Source organism: Dendrobium catenatum, unplaced genomic scaffold, assembly GCF_001605985.2.
Source record: "Dendrobium catenatum unplaced genomic scaffold, ASM160598v2 fragScaff_scaffold_72, whole genome shotgun sequence".
NCBI lineage: Eukaryota > Viridiplantae > Streptophyta > Magnoliopsida > Asparagales > Orchidaceae > Dendrobium > Dendrobium catenatum.
Window position 1 is genome coordinate 3,994,706 of NW_021318534.1, and position 20,550 is coordinate 4,015,255.

At 35.4% G+C, this 20,550-nt stretch overlaps 1 protein-coding gene across 2 annotated transcripts in view; it reads right to left on the minus strand.

Moving 5' to 3' along the window:
- LOC110100831 (multiple myeloma tumor-associated protein 2 homolog) overlaps positions 1-20,055 on the minus strand; it is a 79,869-nt gene extending 59,814 nt beyond the window's left edge. For both annotated transcript variants that reach the window (XM_028696017.1, XM_028696019.1), the window contains exon 1: positions 19,797-20,055. In XM_028696017.1, the coding sequence (XP_028551850.1) occupies positions 19,797-19,839 (43 nt within the window). In that variant the 5' untranslated portion in view covers positions 19,840-20,055. The remainder of the gene's footprint in view (positions 1-19,796) is intronic.
- Positions 20,056-20,550: the final 495 nt, after the last annotated feature.

The following is a 20,550-nucleotide window of genomic DNA, read 5'->3' on the forward strand; positions in this document are numbered from 1 at the left end:
GCAAATAATGACTCCCTGCATGGTAAATGGCTAGTTTAACAATCCATCATTCTTAGATTTGATCTTCTCCATCTAAGTTTTTTGTCCCCCGTCTTAAAATTTATAGATATAAGTCTTTTATAATCAAATTGATACTATCACAATCATGAATAACACCTGAAAAGCTTTCAAGCTCTAACTGCAAAATATATGTTAAAGCCCTCTAAACACTACAGCTCATTGTATTTCAACTCACTCTGGAAAACTTTTGTTCAACATCTCACCAACCAATTTAGAAGAGTACTGTAACACAAATAATATCCTACTATTAAATGTAATATTCATTTTATATGAAACACTCATTGTATATAGATAAGAACATTCCATGTACATCTCCTTTCCATACTAGACTCAACTAGAACCTAACAAAGCGATGTTGATTCCCATAGAATGTTATGGAATTTCGCCTGTGTGGTGATGGTTCCTTGGCTTGCAGCGTGAACTACTAACTTGACATTTTATCTTCTTAGATTTGATGAGATTCTTTAATGTTTTTTGCTCCTTATATCAACACTTATAAATAAAAGTATTTTAGAATATAATTTTGCTACAACATCCATTGAAAGATAACAAGATCTAGCAAGTCTCAGTGAAAACTTCTGGATTATCTCTAGAAACTATTGCGCTTTGTTTCATTCACCAACTGAGAAGAGCACTTGAATCATAACATTCACAACATAAAGTGATTTATTCACTAAGTTTTTAATGCAAAACTATCTTTTAAGTTCCTTTCTTTTATTTCATTTTTCTTTCCAGTTTACACTTATTGTTCGAATTTTAGACTTAGTCTTGCAAGATTTGGTTCTTCACTTATTTATCATTTGTTTTGGGTTAAATTTGCCTACGTAGGAGAGTATAAAGTGTGACAATTTCTTTACCAGACTTCTAGGGTAAAGAAGGGAAGTAATAGTAGAATCCTAAGTGGTGTATGCTTAGGTGTAGAAATAAGCTAGTTGGGTGTCAAACCACTTAAAAAATATAGTGTACTCCTCTCATTTTATCATTTACATATACAATTGTTATCATTATTTGTTTTTGTTTACTTCCCCATAGGTGCCATACTCATTAGTTACTTCATGAAGAATATGCTACTTATGTTCAAATTTAAAATTAAACTTAGTTTCACTTTTAATTTAAATTTAAACTCTATAAACCTGAAAATTGGAGTCAACCTCAACCATGTCAAAATTCAGCAGATATTAAGGTGTAGGATCATCTAGCATTTGAGAATTTTCTTCTAAATCATCAATCAAAAGAGGATAATAGCCCTATGCATCATTAATAAAGCAAATTTCTTGCATAAGAAAATCTAAATGATCTAGGAGGCATGTTCTTAGATTTAATTATTAATCTTGAGTAATGTTGGTGTTGGTGTTAGTTTAATACGCAAGTATGAATCAATATTATATTTAAATTTCATCATAGGAAAAGTGTATCACAATAAGTCTGAAGATTGGTATATTGATTTTATAAAAATGAACTAATAAACAAAAATATCAGCATAATTATTATCATACTACAACGACAACAACAACAACATCAAGTTTTTATCTCACTACGTAGGGTTGGCTACCATTTAAGCATCAAATTCTCACTTAAATCTAACAAAGAAAGGTAATTTCTAATATTTTCTGACCAAAACATTTTAGGTCTACTCTACCTTTCTTAATATAAGCCAAATCTAATACATCTACTTTCCTAACTAGGTCATCATAATGACTCCCTGCATGGTAAATGGCTAGTTTAACAATCCATCATTCTTAGATTTGATCTTCTCCATCTAAGTTTTTTGTCCCCCGTCTTAAAATTTATAGATATAAGTCTTTTATAATCAAATTGATACTATCACAATCATGAATAACACCTGAAAAGCTTTCAAGCTCTAACTGCAAAATATATGTTAAAGCCCTCTAAACACTACAGCTCATTGTATTTCAACTCACTCTGGAAAACTTTTGTTCAACATCTCACCAACCAATTTAGAAGAGTACTGTAACACAAATAATATCCTACTATTAAATGTAATATTCATTTTATATGAAACACTCATTGTATATAGATAAGAACATTCCATGTACATCTCCTTTCCATACTAGACTCAACTAGAACCTAACAAAGCGATGTTGATTCCCATAGAATGTTATGGAATTTCGCCTGTGTGGTGATGGTTCCTTGGCTTGCAGCGTGAACTACTAACTTGACATTTTATCTTCTTAGATTTGATGAGATTCTTTAATGTTTTTTGCTCCTTATATCAACACTTATAAATAAAAGTATTTTAGAATATAATTTTGCTACAACATCCATTGAAAGATAACAAGATCTAGCAAGTCTCAGTGAAAACTTCTGGATTATCTCTAGAAACTATTGCGCTTTGTTTCATTCACCAACTGAGAAGAGCACTTGAATCATAACATTCACAACATAAAGTGATTTATTCACTAAGTTTTTAATGCAAAACTATCTTTTAAGTTCCTTTCTTTTATTTCATTTTTCTTTCCAGTTTACACTTATTGTTCGAATTTTAGACTTAGTCTTGCAAGATTTGGTTCTTCACTTATTTATCATTTGTTTTGGGTTAAATTTGCCTACGTAGGAGAGTATAAAGTGTGACAATTTCTTTACCAGACTTCTAGGGTAAAGAAGGGAAGTAATAGTAGAATCCTAAGTGGTGTATGCTTAGGTGTAGAAATAAGCTAGTTGGGTGTCAAACCACTTAAAAAATATAGTGTACTCCTCTCATTTTATCATTTACATATACAATTGTTATCATTATTTGTTTTTGTTTACTTCCCCATAGGTGCCATACTCATTAGTTACTTCATGAAGAATATGCTACTTATGTTCAAATTTAAAATTAAACTTAGTTTCACTTTTAATTTAAATTTAAACTCTATAAACCTGAAAATTGGAGTCAACCTCAACCATGTCAAAATTCAGCAGATATTAAGGTGTAGGATCATCTAGCATTTGAGAATTTTCTTCTAAATCATCAATCAAAAGAGGATAATAGCCCTATGCATCATTAATAAAGCAAATTTCTTGCATAAGAAAATCTAAATGATCTAGGAGGCATGTTCTTAGATTTAATTATTAATCTTGAGTAATGTTGGTGTTGGTGTTAGTTTAATACGCAAGTATGAATCAATATTATATTTAAATTTCATCATAGGAAAAGTGTATCACAATAAGTCTGAAGATTGGTATATTGATTTTATAAAAATGAACTAATAAACAAAAATATCAGCATAATTATTATCATACTACAACGACAACAACAACAACATCAAGTTTTTATCTCACTACGTAGGGTTGGCTACCATTTAAGCATCAAATTCTCACTTAAATCTAACAAAGAAAGGTAATTTCTAATATTTTCTGACCAAAACATTTTAGGTCTACTCTACCTTTCTTAATATAAGCCAAATCTAATACATCTACTTTCCTAACTAGGTCATCGAGAGCCTGGCATTTTATGTGACCAAATCAATCTAAGGCGACTCTCACTAATCTTATCTTCCACTGGAGCTACTCCAACCTTTTCACATCTCCTTTCGTATCTTACTTCTAAGAATAAAGCCACTCATCCACCTAAGCATTCTCCTCTCTGCAACACTTAACTTAATATTATGCTTCTCTTTTAATGGACAACATTTTGCACCATAAAGCATTGTAGGTCTCACCACCATCTTGTAGAATTTTCTCTAAACTTTGAGGGGGATTTTTCAATCACACAACAAGCCCGATGCCTTCCTCCACTTCAACCATCCATCTTGAATTCAGCTAGTACTACCCTATCTATTCAACCATCACTCTGAACAATAGACCCAATATATCTAAAACGTGTAGTCTTATTAATGATTTGATCATCCAAAGTCACAATCCAATCATTAGATCTATTACTATAAAAATTACACTCCATATATTCAGTTTTAGATATACTCAAACGAAAACCTTTAGAATTTATGGTTGACCTCCATAATTCAAGTTTAAATTCAACTCCCTCTCTAGTCTCCTCAACAAGAAGAATATCATCAGCAAAAAGCAAACACTAGGGTACAGCCTCTTGCAAATGTCTAGTGAGAACATCCATGGCTAAAGCAAAAAGAGATGGGCATAAAGTTGATCTTGATGTAAATCAACAAAAATAGTAGGGGTGTCAATATTGGACCCAACCCGAAAATCTGACCCAAAAAATTTGGGTTCGGGTTGACCCGAACCCGAAATAGGTCGTGTTCGGGTCCGAAAAACTAGCCCATTTACAAAATTGGGTCGATTTTGGGTTGACCCGAAAATTCGGGACTGACCCTGAAAAAACCAGTTTGCCCGCTCTGACCGCCCCTGCCCTAGTCTACCCGCGTTGCCTGCCCTGCCTGCCCTGCGGCCCACCTGTCCCAACTGCCCGCGTTTCATTCCCGAGTCTCCTGCCCCGTCTGTACCGCTGCCACAGCTCCGTCGATGGCCACTACCATCTTCCGCTCCCAGAGGACTTAACCGAATGCAGGAAATCGGATTAACTTAATAAGGTTTAAGACTAATGGGTCGGGTCGGGTTGACCCAAACCCCAAGTGGGTCGGGTTTGAATCAAGATAACCGACCCTTTTGCAAAAATAGGTTGGGTTTGGGTTGACCTGAATAGTACCGGGTCAATTCCGGGTTCAACCCGAACCCGACCCGTGACCCGAAATTGACACCCCTAAGAAATAGGAAAATACTTGGTCAAACCACCTTGTGTTTGAATACAAGTAATATATTTTGCATACATATCCTTGACTTGAATATAAGCATTATTAAGCACTTTCATTTCTAGAACTATCCATAACACTTCTCTTGGAACTTTATTATATGCACTCTCTAAATCAATAAAATAACATATGAAGATCATCCTTATTCTCTCTATAATTCTCCATCGAACCTCTAAATAAATATATAGCTTCCATAGTAGACCTACCCGGCATGAATCCAAATTAATTTGAGAAATATTAGTATCACATCATAACCTATGCTCTATAACTCTCTCCTACAGTTTTGAAGTATGACACATTAACTTAATTCGTCTATACTTTGCACAATCTTGTGCTTCACTTTTATTCTTAGAAAAAAAAAGAAACAACACATTTCTTCTCCACTCATCTGACATATTTTGCTTTAAAATAATATTAAAAAGTTTAGTAAACCAAGAAATTCCTTCATCTCCTAAGCATTTTCACACCTCTATTGGAATATCATCAGGTCCAATAACTTTCCACACTTCATTTTCTTTAAATCATCTCTAACTTCAGTTTTACTAATACGCCGACAAGAATAAAAATCATTATTTTCATTAAGGATGCTAAGGTCAGCAAACTCACTCATATTCTCACAATCTTCATTGAAAAATTAGCATAATTATTATCATAAAAGAGCTTAAAAATATTTCTAAAATTTTAATACTATGACTATTAATAGGCTTAAGAAGAACTCAAATGATAAATATACTAGCATTCCAAGTGCACAATGGATGTTATAACAAAGATTACACATTCAACAACATATCAACATGCATAGTTTGTATTTTAGGCAAACTTGATCAATTTCATCAAAGCATGTAAAGGGATATAATAAAGTTCATGTAATTCAATATAGCCTCATAAGTAAAGTTCTACGTATTGAACTAAATTTTTCAATTAACACATTTTATTATTCAAGCATTTGAATTGACATCTAAGAAGCCTAAATTGCACAGCACAACAAACCTCAACTACAATTAATACTCCAAGGTTTGAACAACATGAATGCAATATAAGAAAGTGTAAAAAGCCACTAAGAAGAGAATGTCATTGTTGTACAGTGGATCAAAAGAACAAAAAATTATTGGACACTATTGAGGTGAACAAGTGTTGGATTAGTTGATCTCCAACTGGGCTTACTTTGCTAGCTAGAGAGAGAACGTCTACAATTCTAGAGAGAGAGAACGTCTTCTGTTTTTTGAATTTTTGCTTTTCGCGATTTCTTTGCGGACGACGAAGTTGACGTAGGCTGCTCGTCGGTTGTCTTCAGTCGAGATCATGGCCTCTTTTCGACCATTTGGTACCAATCGTAACATTGGTAGAACTAATAATAATATTGTGATCAGAGAAGGTGCAAGACCTCCGGTTCGCCAAGAAGTGTTGATTGAAGGAAAAGGGAAGAAAGTGGTGATTGATCATAATGCATGAAATGCCAAGAAGAACTTAGATTTGAGCATTAATTCAAGCAGTTTTAATCCTGATGCGTCTTCATCTGCTGGTTTGGTTTTAAAAGTGAATAAGTTTATGGGAAATCTTGAAGAGACTGGTGGCCGTAATATAGCAACAGAAATTGAGTCTATGGGAAATCAAGAAGAAGCTGATGGCAGTAATCTTGCGGCGAAACTTAAGATTAATGTAAAATCAGTTATCAATGATGACGGAGATGGCGATAGAAATGGTGTAAATGAGGATTTTATTGGAGCTTGGAAGAAACCTCAGCATATCAAGATTTCATTTAACAGCGATCAAGCAGAGATGTCAAATGACGGGATTGCAGTCAAACTAAATGCTGATATGGAACACATGAATTCGCAAATTCTGAAGTATTCATTGGTGATTAAAGTGTTGGGAAACAAAAAAAAAATAAAAAAAAAATAAAAAAAAAAAAGTGTTGGGAAACAAAATGCCATTTCCTATTTGCGGCATGGAGCTGAGGAGGCAGTGGAGCAAATATGTAGGCTTCCACATGACTACGCTCGGTATGAACTGGATAATATGTTCTTTGAAGACTGCTGAAGCAATGGAGGAAGTATTGAATGGTGGTCCTTGGTATGTAGGAGGACACATAGTTGGCAAGGACAAATGGTCCCCTTTCTTCAATCCCAATTCCTTTAAAGGTATTACCGCACCCATCTGGATTCGATTTCCCTGTTTACCATGATATTGTTGGGATGAGGAGAATATTGCGAGAATTGCAATGCGTGTAGGAGCCCCCATGTATGTGGATGGAAACTCCTTTAAATGGGGAAAACGAGAATTTGCTCGTGTGTGTGAGAGGATAAATCTGGAGAACAAGCTTCCTAATGGCATTTGGGTAGATGGAATAGCAGGAAGATTCTTCCAAAAAGTAGAGTATGAGAAAATTGATTTGCTTTGTTATCATTGTGGCAAAGTGGGGCATGATAGAATGGATTGTCCTAATGATGTGGTGCCTGCTCATAATGACCAAACTGTGAAGAAGCAAAATTTGGTAGCAGGTAGTGATCTAGTGGTACCGGCTGAAAAGAAAACTTCTCTACATAATGGTGAATACGGACCGTGGATTCATGTTCAGTTTAAAAATAGAAGGTTCAAAAATGGAAGGTTTGCTGGTGGAGGGAGGTTTGGAAGAAATGTGAACGATGTGAAGGATAAGGTGACTGAAGTACATGAAGCTGCTGTGCAGGAACAAGTCCAATCTAAGATGGCGGAAGTAGGTACAAAGGTGGTGCTTATTGATCAACATCTCTTGGCTGACGATAGAAGTTCTGGTAAAGGGAAAGTTGTTGGGGAGAAGGATATTGCTGTGGCAAATAAATTTGATGTTTTGATGGATGGTATTGAAGAAGGGGAAGTTGTTAGTCATCTCAAGGTGGTGAAGCTGCAGGCCGTTGTTGCTACTGCAGATAGTCCAGATAAAATGGATGTTGCTATTACTCATAATAGCAGTTTGGTCAAACTTAAATTGGTCAAGGAGTTGAAGTCTTTGGGTCCCTTAGAGCCTAAGCATAGAAGAAAAGGAGGGATGGGAAGGGAAATGTATTAGGCAGGGACGTTTCCCTTTTGATTGTTTAATGTCTTCCTTTGTCTTCTGGAACTATAAGGGGTCCAGGAAGGAGGCCTCTCTGTATCTTAGGGAGATTGTTAGGGTTCATGACATTTTTTTTGTTGGGTTGATGGAGACTAAGTTAATTAGAGTTGATAGGAGGGATCTTGATTGCCTTATTGGGAGTGATTGGGATTTTTTCAACATCCTGCCGTGGGTACTTCTGGTGGGATTTTGGTTGTCTGGAATAGGAAGTTGATGTCTTTTGTGGTGGTTGAGAGTTCTTCTCAAGTGGTTGTTGGTGTCCTTTCTACTCCTTCTATGGGGTCTTGGAGGGTGGCCACTGTGTATGGGAGTAGATGTTGTAATGGGAGGAGTCTCTGGAGTATGCTTGAGAAGTGTATGATGGGTTCTGTTTCGTCCATAGTGGGGGGGGGGGGACTTTAATTGTATTTTGAGTAAGGAGGAGAAAAAAGGTGGAAAGAGATTCCTCTTTTCTAGAGGACCTAGAGAGATGAGAGGTTTTATGACTAACACTGATTTCCATGATGTAGGATTCGTTGGACCAAGCTTTACTTGGTGTAACAATAAAGAAGGAGCTTCAAGGATTTGGGAGAGGCTCGATAGATGCTTGCTGAATTCTGCATCTTTACAAATGGTCCCTTCAGCAAAATTAAGACATCTTGCAAGGGTGGCGTCAGATCATAGTCCAATTGTGTATAAATTGGAAGAAAAGCAGTTTAACAAGACAAAGATCATCAGATTTGAAGACACCTGGAGATCATACCCGACTGCTTGGAGTATTGTGTATAATTCTTGGAGGAAAACTGATTTTGGTGATGAGGTGGATGTGCTTCATAGAAAGCTTCGAAGAACTTTAAGAGCTTTATTCTTCTGGAATAAAAACAAGTGCAAAGATTTATGTAAGCTGAAGGAAGACTTGAGGGGGAAATTTTGGAACTACAGACTAAGGAAGCCACGGATGAGGATTTCTCTTTGGAAGATTTGATTTTTCTTAGAATCAAGGTACATGAACTTAATGTCACCTTAAGAAGGCTTTCCACTTGGTGGAGTCAAAGGACTAAGGCAAGATGGCATGAGGAAGGGGATACCAATTCTAAGTTTTTTCATAATTTTGCTTCGGCTAGGAGAAATGGAAATTGGGTGAGGCAAATCAAAGATGTTAATAACCAATTGCTGGAGGAGGAAGATCAGATTGAGAAGGTGTTTCAACAATTCTTTAAGGAGAAGTGGAAATACAGAGAATGCAAATTATCAGATTGGCCTCAGATTTCCAATAAACAGAGGCTGGCTGCTTCAGATGTGGAAGCTTTGGCTGTTGAATTTTCCTTGGAGGAGTTTAAGGATTCGGTTTTCCAATAAGGTAATAATAAAGCACTTGGTATGGATGGGGTGACATCTTCTTTTTATAAATTTTATTGGAATATAGTAAGGGAAACTACTTGGAATGCTATCAAAAGTTTCTTTAATTCTGGAATTATGCACAAGGAGTGGAAAGACACTTTAATTGTCTTAATTCCCAAAGTGAAAAACCCGATTTTTCCATCCAATTATAGGCCAATAAGCCTTTGTCAAACTACTTATAAGATTGTTGCTACTATGTTGGTCAATAGATTGAAAAAATGTATGTCCAATATGATTTCGGAGGAACAAATGGCATTTATTCCAGGAAGATCAATGTCAGAACATTGTCTATTGGCTCAGGAGATATTTAACAAGTTCAAAATCTCTAAGAATAAAAAAGGTATGATGGCTGTAAAGTTGGATATGGAGCAGGCATACGATAGCATGGGATGGCCGAGTCTTCATCAAATTCTTAAATGGTATGGTTTCCCCACTATATTTTCTGATCTCCTCATGGAATGTGTAGTGAATGCAAGGTTTTCAATTATTCTGAATGGGAAGAATTCAAGATGGATCAATGCTCACAGTGGATTCCAACAAGGGTGTCCACTTTCACCATATTTGTTCATTATGTGTTCCCAACTTGTTTCCAATTTGTTTGAACAAAGGGGACAGGATTGGGTATTCAAATTTCTCCTAGAGGTCCGAAGATTACACACCTTCTATATGCTAACGATGTGCGTGTGTTTTCATAAGAACCTTCTACTTTGGCAAGATTACTGAAGAATGTTGTGGAGGAGTTCTGTAGATGGGCGAGTCAAAGAGTTAATATCAACAAATACAAAATTATGTTTGGTAAGGATGTTAAGCATGAGAATTCTCATAAGAAGAAAGTTGCAAGAGTGCTTGGTTTTAAAATTGTGAAGGAAATGTATTATTTGGGTATCAAGATTACTTTAAGAAGATTGGGTATGGCAGCTTTTCATGACTTGTTGAGCCATGTGATGGATAAGTTGAATGTTTGGGGGAATAAGTCTTTATCATTGGGAGGTAGAATTACTCTCATAAAGACTTCATTACTATCAATGCCAATTTTTTTACTTACACACTCTTTGGTTCCTAAAAGAGTGTTGTATGATTTGGAGAAAATGTGTAGGAGATTTATTTGGCACAAACTAGATGGGAAGAAGGTTTGCATTATGTTGCATGGGAGGAGGTGTGTAAACCAAGATGTGTTGGTGGATTGGGAGTGCATTCAATAGTACTTAGAGGCGGGTCTCTGAGGGCGAGGTTGGCATGGAACTTTATTCATAATACTGATTCTTTACTCCACAGAATTTTAATTGCTAAGTATGGTGATGATATCATAAATGGAACATGTAAAAAGAGTACCTCAAGTGCTTGGCAAATTATGATGGATGGCGGTAAACATCTTAAACACGTTGTCAAGTGGAAAGTGGGTAGAGGTGATAAAATTAATGTCTTAAGTGACATTTGGTTGCTGGACAAATGCATTAATACTTGGCCTACATTTGCTGACTGTGGAGCTTTGGAGGAAATGACGATTCAGCAGTTCATTTCAGTTGATGGAAAGTGGGATGAATTGAAGCTACAAAGGTTCTTTCATGAAGAACTTATTGTGTTGATCAGGCAAATACATATTGACTTCCTTTGGAAGGAGGATCAGGTGGAGACCTTGTGCAAGCATTCGGGTAGATCAATTTCTGCAATGTCATATGAATTTGTGATGAAAGGAAGATGTAAAGAAGATGACGGTGGATTCTGCAATTGGCTGAAGAAGCTAAAACTCAACACAAAGGTGGAACTCTTTTGGTGGCGCCTTAGTAAGTTTGCTATCCCTACAAATCATTTTCTCAAATATCGCAGGCTTGTTATTGATGATTCTTGTGCTAGAGGATGTCAGAGGTTGAGAACTATGATCACATTGTGGTTCATTGCAAATATCTTGTTGATGTTATTTCAAAAATTAGAGGCTGGGGATTTTATATTCTTGTTTTTTAATCACTTGTTTGCTATTTAGAAGAGCTGAGAAGATTATCGTTTCGGAATACTGGCATGGTTAAAATTTATTGTGTTGTAGTTTATCTGTCCTGGAAGAACCGCAATGGGGTGAAGCAGGGTACGACTGCTTTGTCCAGTTCTTTGGTGGCAGCAAATGCTCTATCTTTAGCCATGATTCAATCTAGTCCATATCTAGATAGCTGGGATGCTAATCTCTCTAGGGAGTTTCACAAAACTTGGTGCCCTCCACCGCTAGATTGGATCAAGATTAATGTGGATGTTTCAATGTTGAGTTCAAATCTTGCTGGAATTGGAGGAGTATTTAGAGATTACAAAGGTAGGCTTCTTATTGCTTTTGGGAAGAATAGAGTCCATTGGGATGTTGCACAACTAGAGATGGAGGCGGTAATAGCAACAAGGGAATTCATTCAAATTTGGATGCTTGAATGTAAAGGAGTTATCATTGAGAGTGACAATATCAATATTATTACATTCATTCAAGATTCTTTGAAGAAGGCAAATTGGCATTTGGAGAGATGGTCGGTCAAGGAGCTCTTCTTCCTCAATGATTTCAATAAAGTCATTTTTCACCATGTCAATAGAGAATGTAATAAAGTAGCTGATTTTTGTGCTACTTTGACTTTAAATAGTAGTTTTACTTTTGATAGTTTTTCTTTTGGTAACATTCCGTCCTCTTTGTTGGATTTAATAAAGGAGGAATGTTACCCCTTTATCAACTGTAACTAGTTTCTTTGTTTTCCCTTAATGCAAATTTGCACTTTTCAAAAAAAAAAGTGTTGGATTAGTTCATTTGAATCAGATAGGTGTGTTGTCTTATTTTAACTTGGTAGGATTGGTGAACCAAAGATGGTTGGGTTCAATTTGGGTTGTCATTTGTGTAGTTTGATTCAAATTAGGATACATTTAAGGGTAGATAAGGTTTTACCAGAACAGGAAAAGGTTAGTTCAAACTTTTGAAAGTTCAAGAAAAAAAAAAAGGTGTTAGCTTTCAAGGATGGTTGTTTACTTGATAGAGAAATTTGGAAAATTGGGTTTGAAATTTTAATGGGTGAATGTAAAAGAGTAGCCTACTAGGAAGATGATGACAACTGGCTACCTAGTAGTTTAGGATTTAGGGTGAAGCACAGTTCATTGATCTAATGGAATTGAATGATTAAGCATGAGGAATGTGTTGATTCTTGTTGAATCTAGAATAGGTTGTTAAACCTAAACTAATGTCCAAAGGCTAACCAACAGGGGGATGAATTGGTAATTTAAAATTTACCTTCTTGGATTTAAAAGATTTGAAACCGATTAATGATTCTTATCAAGTTAGTTTTTAAAGTTTTCAAAATAATTTTTCAACCATGGAATCAATAACTTGCAGTAAGTAAATAAAGCAGCGAAACAAAAGACAAAATGATTTATAGTGGTTTGGTCAAACACGACTTACATCCACCCCCTGAAGCCTCCCACTTCAGGTATTGCACTATTACCAAAGTGACTCTCCTTTTGCTCTCAAAGCAAGATGGAGAAGCCTTTATAAAACTCTCTTCCACAAATCCCCGGTGCAGTAGAGAACCGTCATCCTTTCACACCTACCAAGTATAGGCATAGAACCTTCGTCCTTTCACATCCTCCAAATGTAGGTAGAGAGCCTTCGTCCTTTCACACCCTCCAAGTGTAGGCAAAGAATCTTCGTCCTTTCACACCCTCCAAGTGTATGCAGAGAACCTTCAGTTGTTCACACTCTTTAAGTGTAGGCAGAGAACCTTCGGCTATTCACACTCTCCATGTGTCGGCAGAGAACCGGATCTTCTTGAAAGATTTTCACATGAGCAATCTAGAAAGACGAGAAAGAGTGAAGAAACACAAATCACATACAGAGATCCATACCTTTGAGTGACCTTGTGAACCCTTCACGCTCCACTAGGAAGAAATCTCTCACAAACACTCTCTCACACTCTCTCCTTCAATTGCCCTTTACAAATCATAAAGAACAAATGACAAAAAGATTAAGTGTCAGTTTTTAGTAGACCTTTTATACAAAAGACACGAAAAACTGTCCAGAAAATTGAATTTTTCAATTTTGACCATCCACAATCTTACTGTATGATCGTATGTTCATACTTACAAACAGTTCAAATATTGTTGCGTACGAACATGATGTGAATCGGTACGAACTCATTTCGTACACGATCATCGTTCGGTACGAACCTAGTTCGTCCGGTACGAACAAAAAAATTTCAAATTTCGTTTATACGAAAAGTCATGACAAAATGAATGAAAATAGAACAGAGACGTTCATCCTGGGAGGATCATAAATATCGTCACATGCGATATGCGTCCGAGGACAGAACAGAGATGTTTGTCCTGGGACGAAATAAATTATCGGTCGAACGATCTTCGTTAGAAGAAAAATCAGAGACGTTCGTCTTGGGACGATCATAAATATCGTCCCGTACGATATGCGTCCGAGGATAGAACAGAGACATTCATCCTGGGATGAAATTAAATATCGTCCGTACGATCTTCGTTCGAAGAAAAACCAGGGACGTTTGTCCTAGGACGATCATAAATATTGTCCCGTACGATATGCGTCCGAGGATAGAGCAGAGACGTTCATCGTGGGATGAAATAAATATCGTCCGTACGTTCTTCGTCCGAGGGCAGAAAGAGACATTCGTCCTGGGACGAAATTAAATATCGTCCGTATAACCCATACTTAGAAAAAAATTTTGTCCTCTCTGTTCGTTCGACTACTCACTGGGGACAATAACTAACAGATCGTCCCGTACGAAGTAATATCGTACAGTACGATCAGATTAAAAATATGAATTTTAAAACTCTCCCTCTGGTGTGTGTGTACTCAGTTACTTAATTACAATCACACTCTCTCAGACTCAACAAAATAAAAAATACAGACTATGAAAACATTAAACTCTAAATTGTTCTTGATTAGAGGTCTTCAATAATCCGGAGTATGATTTCCCTGAAATATTAGTACACATAAGAGCAAAACAATTTTTCCAAAATATGTTAGGAAAAATAATAATCAAATCAATAATATTTGAAATCATCAAAAACATACAAGTTGCAAAAATATCAAACATGCATGGCAACTATCTCAATAAAATGTTTATTCCTAAGTTAAGTGTTACCAAGTGCTTTTAATTATTTTCTTTTTCACTCTTGACTAATTGGTGTGCGACCCCTTCTACCTCCCAACTCAGATTTGAACTCCCATGCTCGCATCTCAAACATTTCTCTTAATTTACTATAGTACCCTCATCAAGGAAATAATAGCCATCTTCTTAGTGAATACAACAATCTCCAGCACCCAACACATGCCCAAGAACAATTGCCATTTCCTTTCCTCCCTTTTAATTTATTACTAATAGCCATTTAATTCTAATGTCAAGCAAATAATAAAAAATACATTAACTCCCAAATCTGAGAACCCATTCATCTTCTTCTCATTTCACCAAAAAACCTTCAAGGCTATTGCAAGAAATAACCGGCTAAGTTGCAGCATTTTATTGATTTAGGACAAGACTTAGGCTTCATTTGGGATTGTTTTATTATTGCTTCATAAAGTAGTTTTTTATAACAAAAATTAAAATTTTTGTACTAAGAAGCTACTTTAAGAAGCAATAAAAAGCCGTCTCAAACGAAGCCTTAAAGTACATTATAGTGTTAAATTTATCTACTAGAATAGCTGCCAAAACTTTCAAAAAGTTGAACCTGCCTAATCTTATTCTATTAAAGACTTAAAAAACCATAACTATAACCTGAGCAACAACAAAAAATCAAAAACTAACCCACACTAAGGCTTCGTTTGGGACAGCTTTCTTGTTGTTTTATAAAGAAGTTTTCTAGTATAAATATTTTTTGGATTTGAAAATTTTTAACTAGAAAGTTGTTTTAAAAAGCAATATGAAAGCAGTCCCAAACAAACCCTAAATCCAACTTCCATGGGTTAGCCAAACCACCTATGTTTAAATAAGCCAACCCACTCGAACTAATTTAAGTGAACTAAGCCACTGCCACTTCACCCAAAACAATCATAATATTTTTCTTGGAGCCACAGCACAACAATGAAATCATCTTCTTTCTAGCATTTGCACTGTATTTTACAGCAATCTTGAGTTACGATCTCTTTTCTCTTCCATTAAGTTGTTCAATGGATAAGATATATTATACTCACAATTCACATATTTGATGCCAACTAGAAGTTTTGAATTGATTTTTTTGTCGGATGGCAACCAAGTTCAGTACAGGCTGGTCAATCGGAGGCTTTCCAAAAGTACATTAATCCCATAGCATGCTTTTAGCAGTTTACAGTAAAATATAATGAGAATATTCTTGATAGAGATAGATAAACTAAAAAGCTAATAACCATATGATATGAATTAAACTTGGTTGAATTTATTGTTTAATCTAGCACTTAAGTAAAATAAGTTATTAAATAAAGTTGAATTTTGTATAAATTTAAATCTATTGGCAGCTTGATAGAATATTTGAAAGTTCGTTAGGGATGTTAGACCCTTATGAACTAGCCTGAGGCTAACCAAGAGGGGGGTGAATTGGTGTTTTAAAAATTCTCCAACAAAAATCACGATCTTTTGAAATATTTTAAAATCATAAACCAAACAATCATTCACCAGAAAAAAAATGTGCGAAAATTAAATGCGGAAATGCAATAAGAAAGAACACACCAAATTTTATAGTTGTTCGGTCAACTTAACCTACGTCTACTCCCCGAAGCCTCTCCTTCGGGTATTGCATTAAACTCAGTGACTCTCCTTTTGCTCACATAGCAAGGCGGAGAAGTCTTTACAAAAACTCATTTCCACCGAACCCGGTGAGGCAGAGAATTCAACTCCTTTCACTTTCTCCCGTAGCAGGCAGAGAAACGGACTCATTTCGCTTCCTTTAGAAGCAGGCAAAGAATCTCGATCAATCGCTAAAGTAGACCTCTCTAGAACCTCCAAGGAATTAAGGACGATGATTGGAGAAAACGACTCGGATCCTTGCTTGAAGCAACCTTTATGAAACCCTTACGAACTCCCCCTCACAAGATCCTCTCTCTCTCTCCCAAGCTCTCCCTCTCCTCTTGGCTCTCTCAGTTTATGACAGTAGCAAAAGATACAATCTTGAGTAAGCAAGAGACCTTATATAGAAGGGCTTTAAATTTGCCCTAAATTGCAACAAACCAACAAAGATCGTCCAGGAAGATCGACGGATCATCCTGTACGATCAATACAAATTCAGCTCAATCAGTCAGGATGATCTGGAGGAGGCTGGACGACTAGAACCTTTTTTTGTTATGATCGTCCAGTACATCATCCTGTACGATTAGTTCAAAACGTCAAGTATCATCCAGACAATTGCTATGTTCGGCCAGACTTTTCATGTTGGACTATAAAAAAATAGATGATCGTCCAGGACGATTCTTGGTCGTCCTGTACGATTAGTTCAAATCAATACGTATCGTCCAAAACATCATTATGTCCGTCCAGAAAGAAACCAAGGTTTGTTTAGCTGATCGTTCAGGACGATATGGTCGATCAATCAAACCTTAATTACTTTCCTTAATCATCAGACTAATTTAGGCATAATTGTAATGCATCGTTCAGGACGATGTCCTGTACGATATCCAAAAATAATAATATGCCTAAAAGAGTTGGCGGCTGATTTTTTCTGATTTGAGCATATCGTCCAAAACGATGTTAATATCGTCTAGGACGATTTGCTTAATTTCGGCTCCCTTAACCAGGTTGCCCTAATTAGGATTTTTATTTTTAACTAATTGTCAAGGATGATTTTGGATTGTCCCAGACGATATGATCAAAAATAGAAAACTCTAAAACAAACAGAATTTTTCCCCTGAGTGTGTGTGTGTGCAAGGTTACTTAGCATCAGGACTCACTTTATTACATTTGACTCAAGAAAAGGTAAAGACACTTGGCATACACTTACAAACTGACTCATTACTAATCTACCCAATCTTGAGCTGGCTTGATTTGCAATTGACTTTGTGGACCTGAAAAGTTAGTAGGCAGGGCAATCGTAGAAAAAATAAAAGTATCAGAAATGTTTGTTGTCACCAAAATTATAATCACTGAATACAGATTCACAACAATATTCATAATTTGTATTATTACATTTACTTACACCAAATGTGATCACATCATTGAAATACAATAAAAAAGCATATCATCACTTATTGCACACAACTAGAATTTTACATTTTATAAAAATGATGGGCATATTTCAATAGGTTGGAAAACATTAAACACAAGAATATGCAAACTTGATGAAAGGTTTGCCTAATTAATGTATTTTCGGATCATAAAAATTTTCACAGGAATAAAAACCCTAAAAATTATCATATCCATTTTATAACAATTATGCTGATAATTTTGTTGATCAATCCATTCAACATTATAAAAATTAAATTGCTAGAGCATGTTACAATCCACTTTATACATCCTTTCTACACCAATGCCAACAACAGTATTATCTGCAGTCAATGCTTCAATAGATAGGATCCAAAACATGCCATCTATGCTAGATTTCTAAGATATCCACATGTAAGAAACTAGTTTATTGATAATATACAAGATAATGATCCCCTTTTTGACAAGATTTAAAAGAAGATTCTCATATATAAGATGATCCTGTTAATGATCGTCCACTTGAATATGAACTTAAATTCAAAACTTAGAAATCAGATTGCCTCCAAACTTGAGCCTAAAAAATAACTTGATCTTGAACCTGATCCCAAATCTAAGCTTAAGCCTAAGTCCGAATCAAAGTATCTTATATCAAATTAAGCTACTTATTACTCAAGCCTTTCAAATCCTTGACTTCATAGAGAAAACCTCTTTTGTTTGTTCTATGTTACTAGATCTATCAATTTCCAAAAAAAAGAAAAATATTTGATTTGTTTAATTAAAACATCTTCGGAGAATCTTTACTTAGATCCCTTGGTTAAAGTTCAAGTCCAAGAATGTTTCTTACACCAAAGGTTCATGAGATAAGCCATGAATTTATTACATTCTTAGTTTTATCATATATTTGGAATTAATTCATTTTCTAGAATGGTTTATTTTCACAAAGCAATTAGTTAGGATTTTTAAAAGGTACTTCCGAACTTATAAGGTGCTTTTCCCAAATTAATTACTTTCCCTTCACTAGAAGTTGTTCATTTTAAGCATCAAAATAGGCATTACTCAAGTGTTCCTCATACATGCACAAGCTTATGCAAGACCTACAATCAATCATGATTGACTATTAAGTCATGGGCCTTTATGAGCACACCAAAGAATGTGTAGGCTGACCATTAGCAACAAGGTCTTAGATGTAAGCTAAGGCCTTCTAGAATAGTTAGTTAAAAAAAATGGTCATGCATCATTTGGTATGAAAGCTCGTCATTTGGTATGAAAGATTGTTATGAGTTTGAATCAACATGAATCGAGCAGTCTCTCCATGGGGAAGGGAGGGGAGTAGAACTCCTAAGATAGAGGGATAAGTGATTATCCCAATGCCCATATGGGGTTTATAACTTAAGGCCAGACCTACAATTAACTGCAGTTATTTTGAAAACAGGCGCTAGAAGGCAATCATGGATGAGTGAGTAAACCATTGTCTATAAAGTCTTATCTGTGTCTTCTCCATTAGTTCAGACTCTTGAGTAGTTAATTACACTAAATAGTCCTACGCTAATATTGTCACAGATGAAAAGTGCTCATCACATTCAGATTCAAGAACTTTGTTATCTATTAAAATTTCACCAGTAGCGCCCCTTCATAGAAGAAAATCAATATTACTCAGTTAAGAGATACAAATAATCAGATGATTAGATGCCAGGGTTTCAGGATAAATTAAAGACGAGCTTACAGTTTCTCCAACAACATATTTCTAGATAATAATTCACCTTAAATAAAATTAAAAAAAAAAAAACGAAATTTTCTCAACCTTTCCTCTCTCTCTCTCTCAAAATAGATTAAGGGCTGTTTGGTAGAATATAGGATTTCATTTAAGTAGGCTCTCGTAAATCCTCCAAATCCGGATTTATGAAATCCTGAGGGGATTAAATCCTGAAAATTGTTTGGCAACTTTCATGATAAATCATATGTGACTGTTTGGTTATTCTTTCAGGATTTAAAGAGATTGAAAGATTTAGACATAGTTTCTTCCTTCCCGCCAATAGAGCCACAGGATTTTGAAAATCCGTCAAAAGAAAGGATTTCGGAAATCCAGGATTTACGACGATTTTTCCGGCTTTGATTTTCCGTGAGATTTAGTTTTGCATTTTAGACGTTTGGCTGGATTAGGCCTCAAATCCGCCTCAACTCCGACCTAAATCCACATACCAAACAGCCCCTAAAGAAAAAAATTGCTGCTTAGAATCTATCAATTCCGGTGATAAGCCAAGTAAGAAATCAAATTAACGTTACAATTGGAGCGATAGACAGAAGAAAGTCGGTTGAGTAAAACAGATCCATGCAATACCAGAAACCCTAAAAATAAACAAAAATAATAATTATGTAAAGGCCAAGGAATCTTACGATCTCGACCGCCTCGTACACCGCCTCTAGAAGGATGATACATCCTTTGCCCTCTGGAATTTGATCTTGGCAATAACAGCTGTGACTTCTTTGTATTATAATCTAATCAATCTCTTTACCCGTGATTTGTCTCCCTGACCAACCGAAGACGATGACTAGAATAGCAGCTCTCTACCCGTGTTTTGTCTCCGGTCTCCCTGACCAACCGAAGACGATGACTAGAATAGCAGCATGGAAACGGATGATATCATATTTTGAATTCATTGTTATATTTTAAGATGTATTCATCTCAAAAATAAAAATAAAAAAGATTTTGAATTCATTATTATCAAATTTTGATCGAGGAATAATTGCATCAGGATAGTTTGATGAAATTCTTATCAAATTAATTTCAAAATCATTGAATTTATTTTAAAAAATTTATAATATCAATTTAATTTAATTATTTATATATTAAACTAAATTCAAAGCCAATTTAATGATTTGGATCTCATTCAATTCAAACTTGGTCAAACTATCTTAAACCTTTTTTCTTTACTTTGTATGCTGTTGGAAAAATTAGGTGCAAACTATGCACATCTCTACGTCCAGATAGTAAGAGTACATAATTATGAATTCGTTGTATACCTCTTTTTAACTGCACAACAAATACTTTTTTTTTTTTTGGGAGTAAACACAAGTGCAACCTTAATTTTTTAGTGAATAGTATTGATATTAGCTTATTGTACTCGGACATATCTATATTAAATAATTT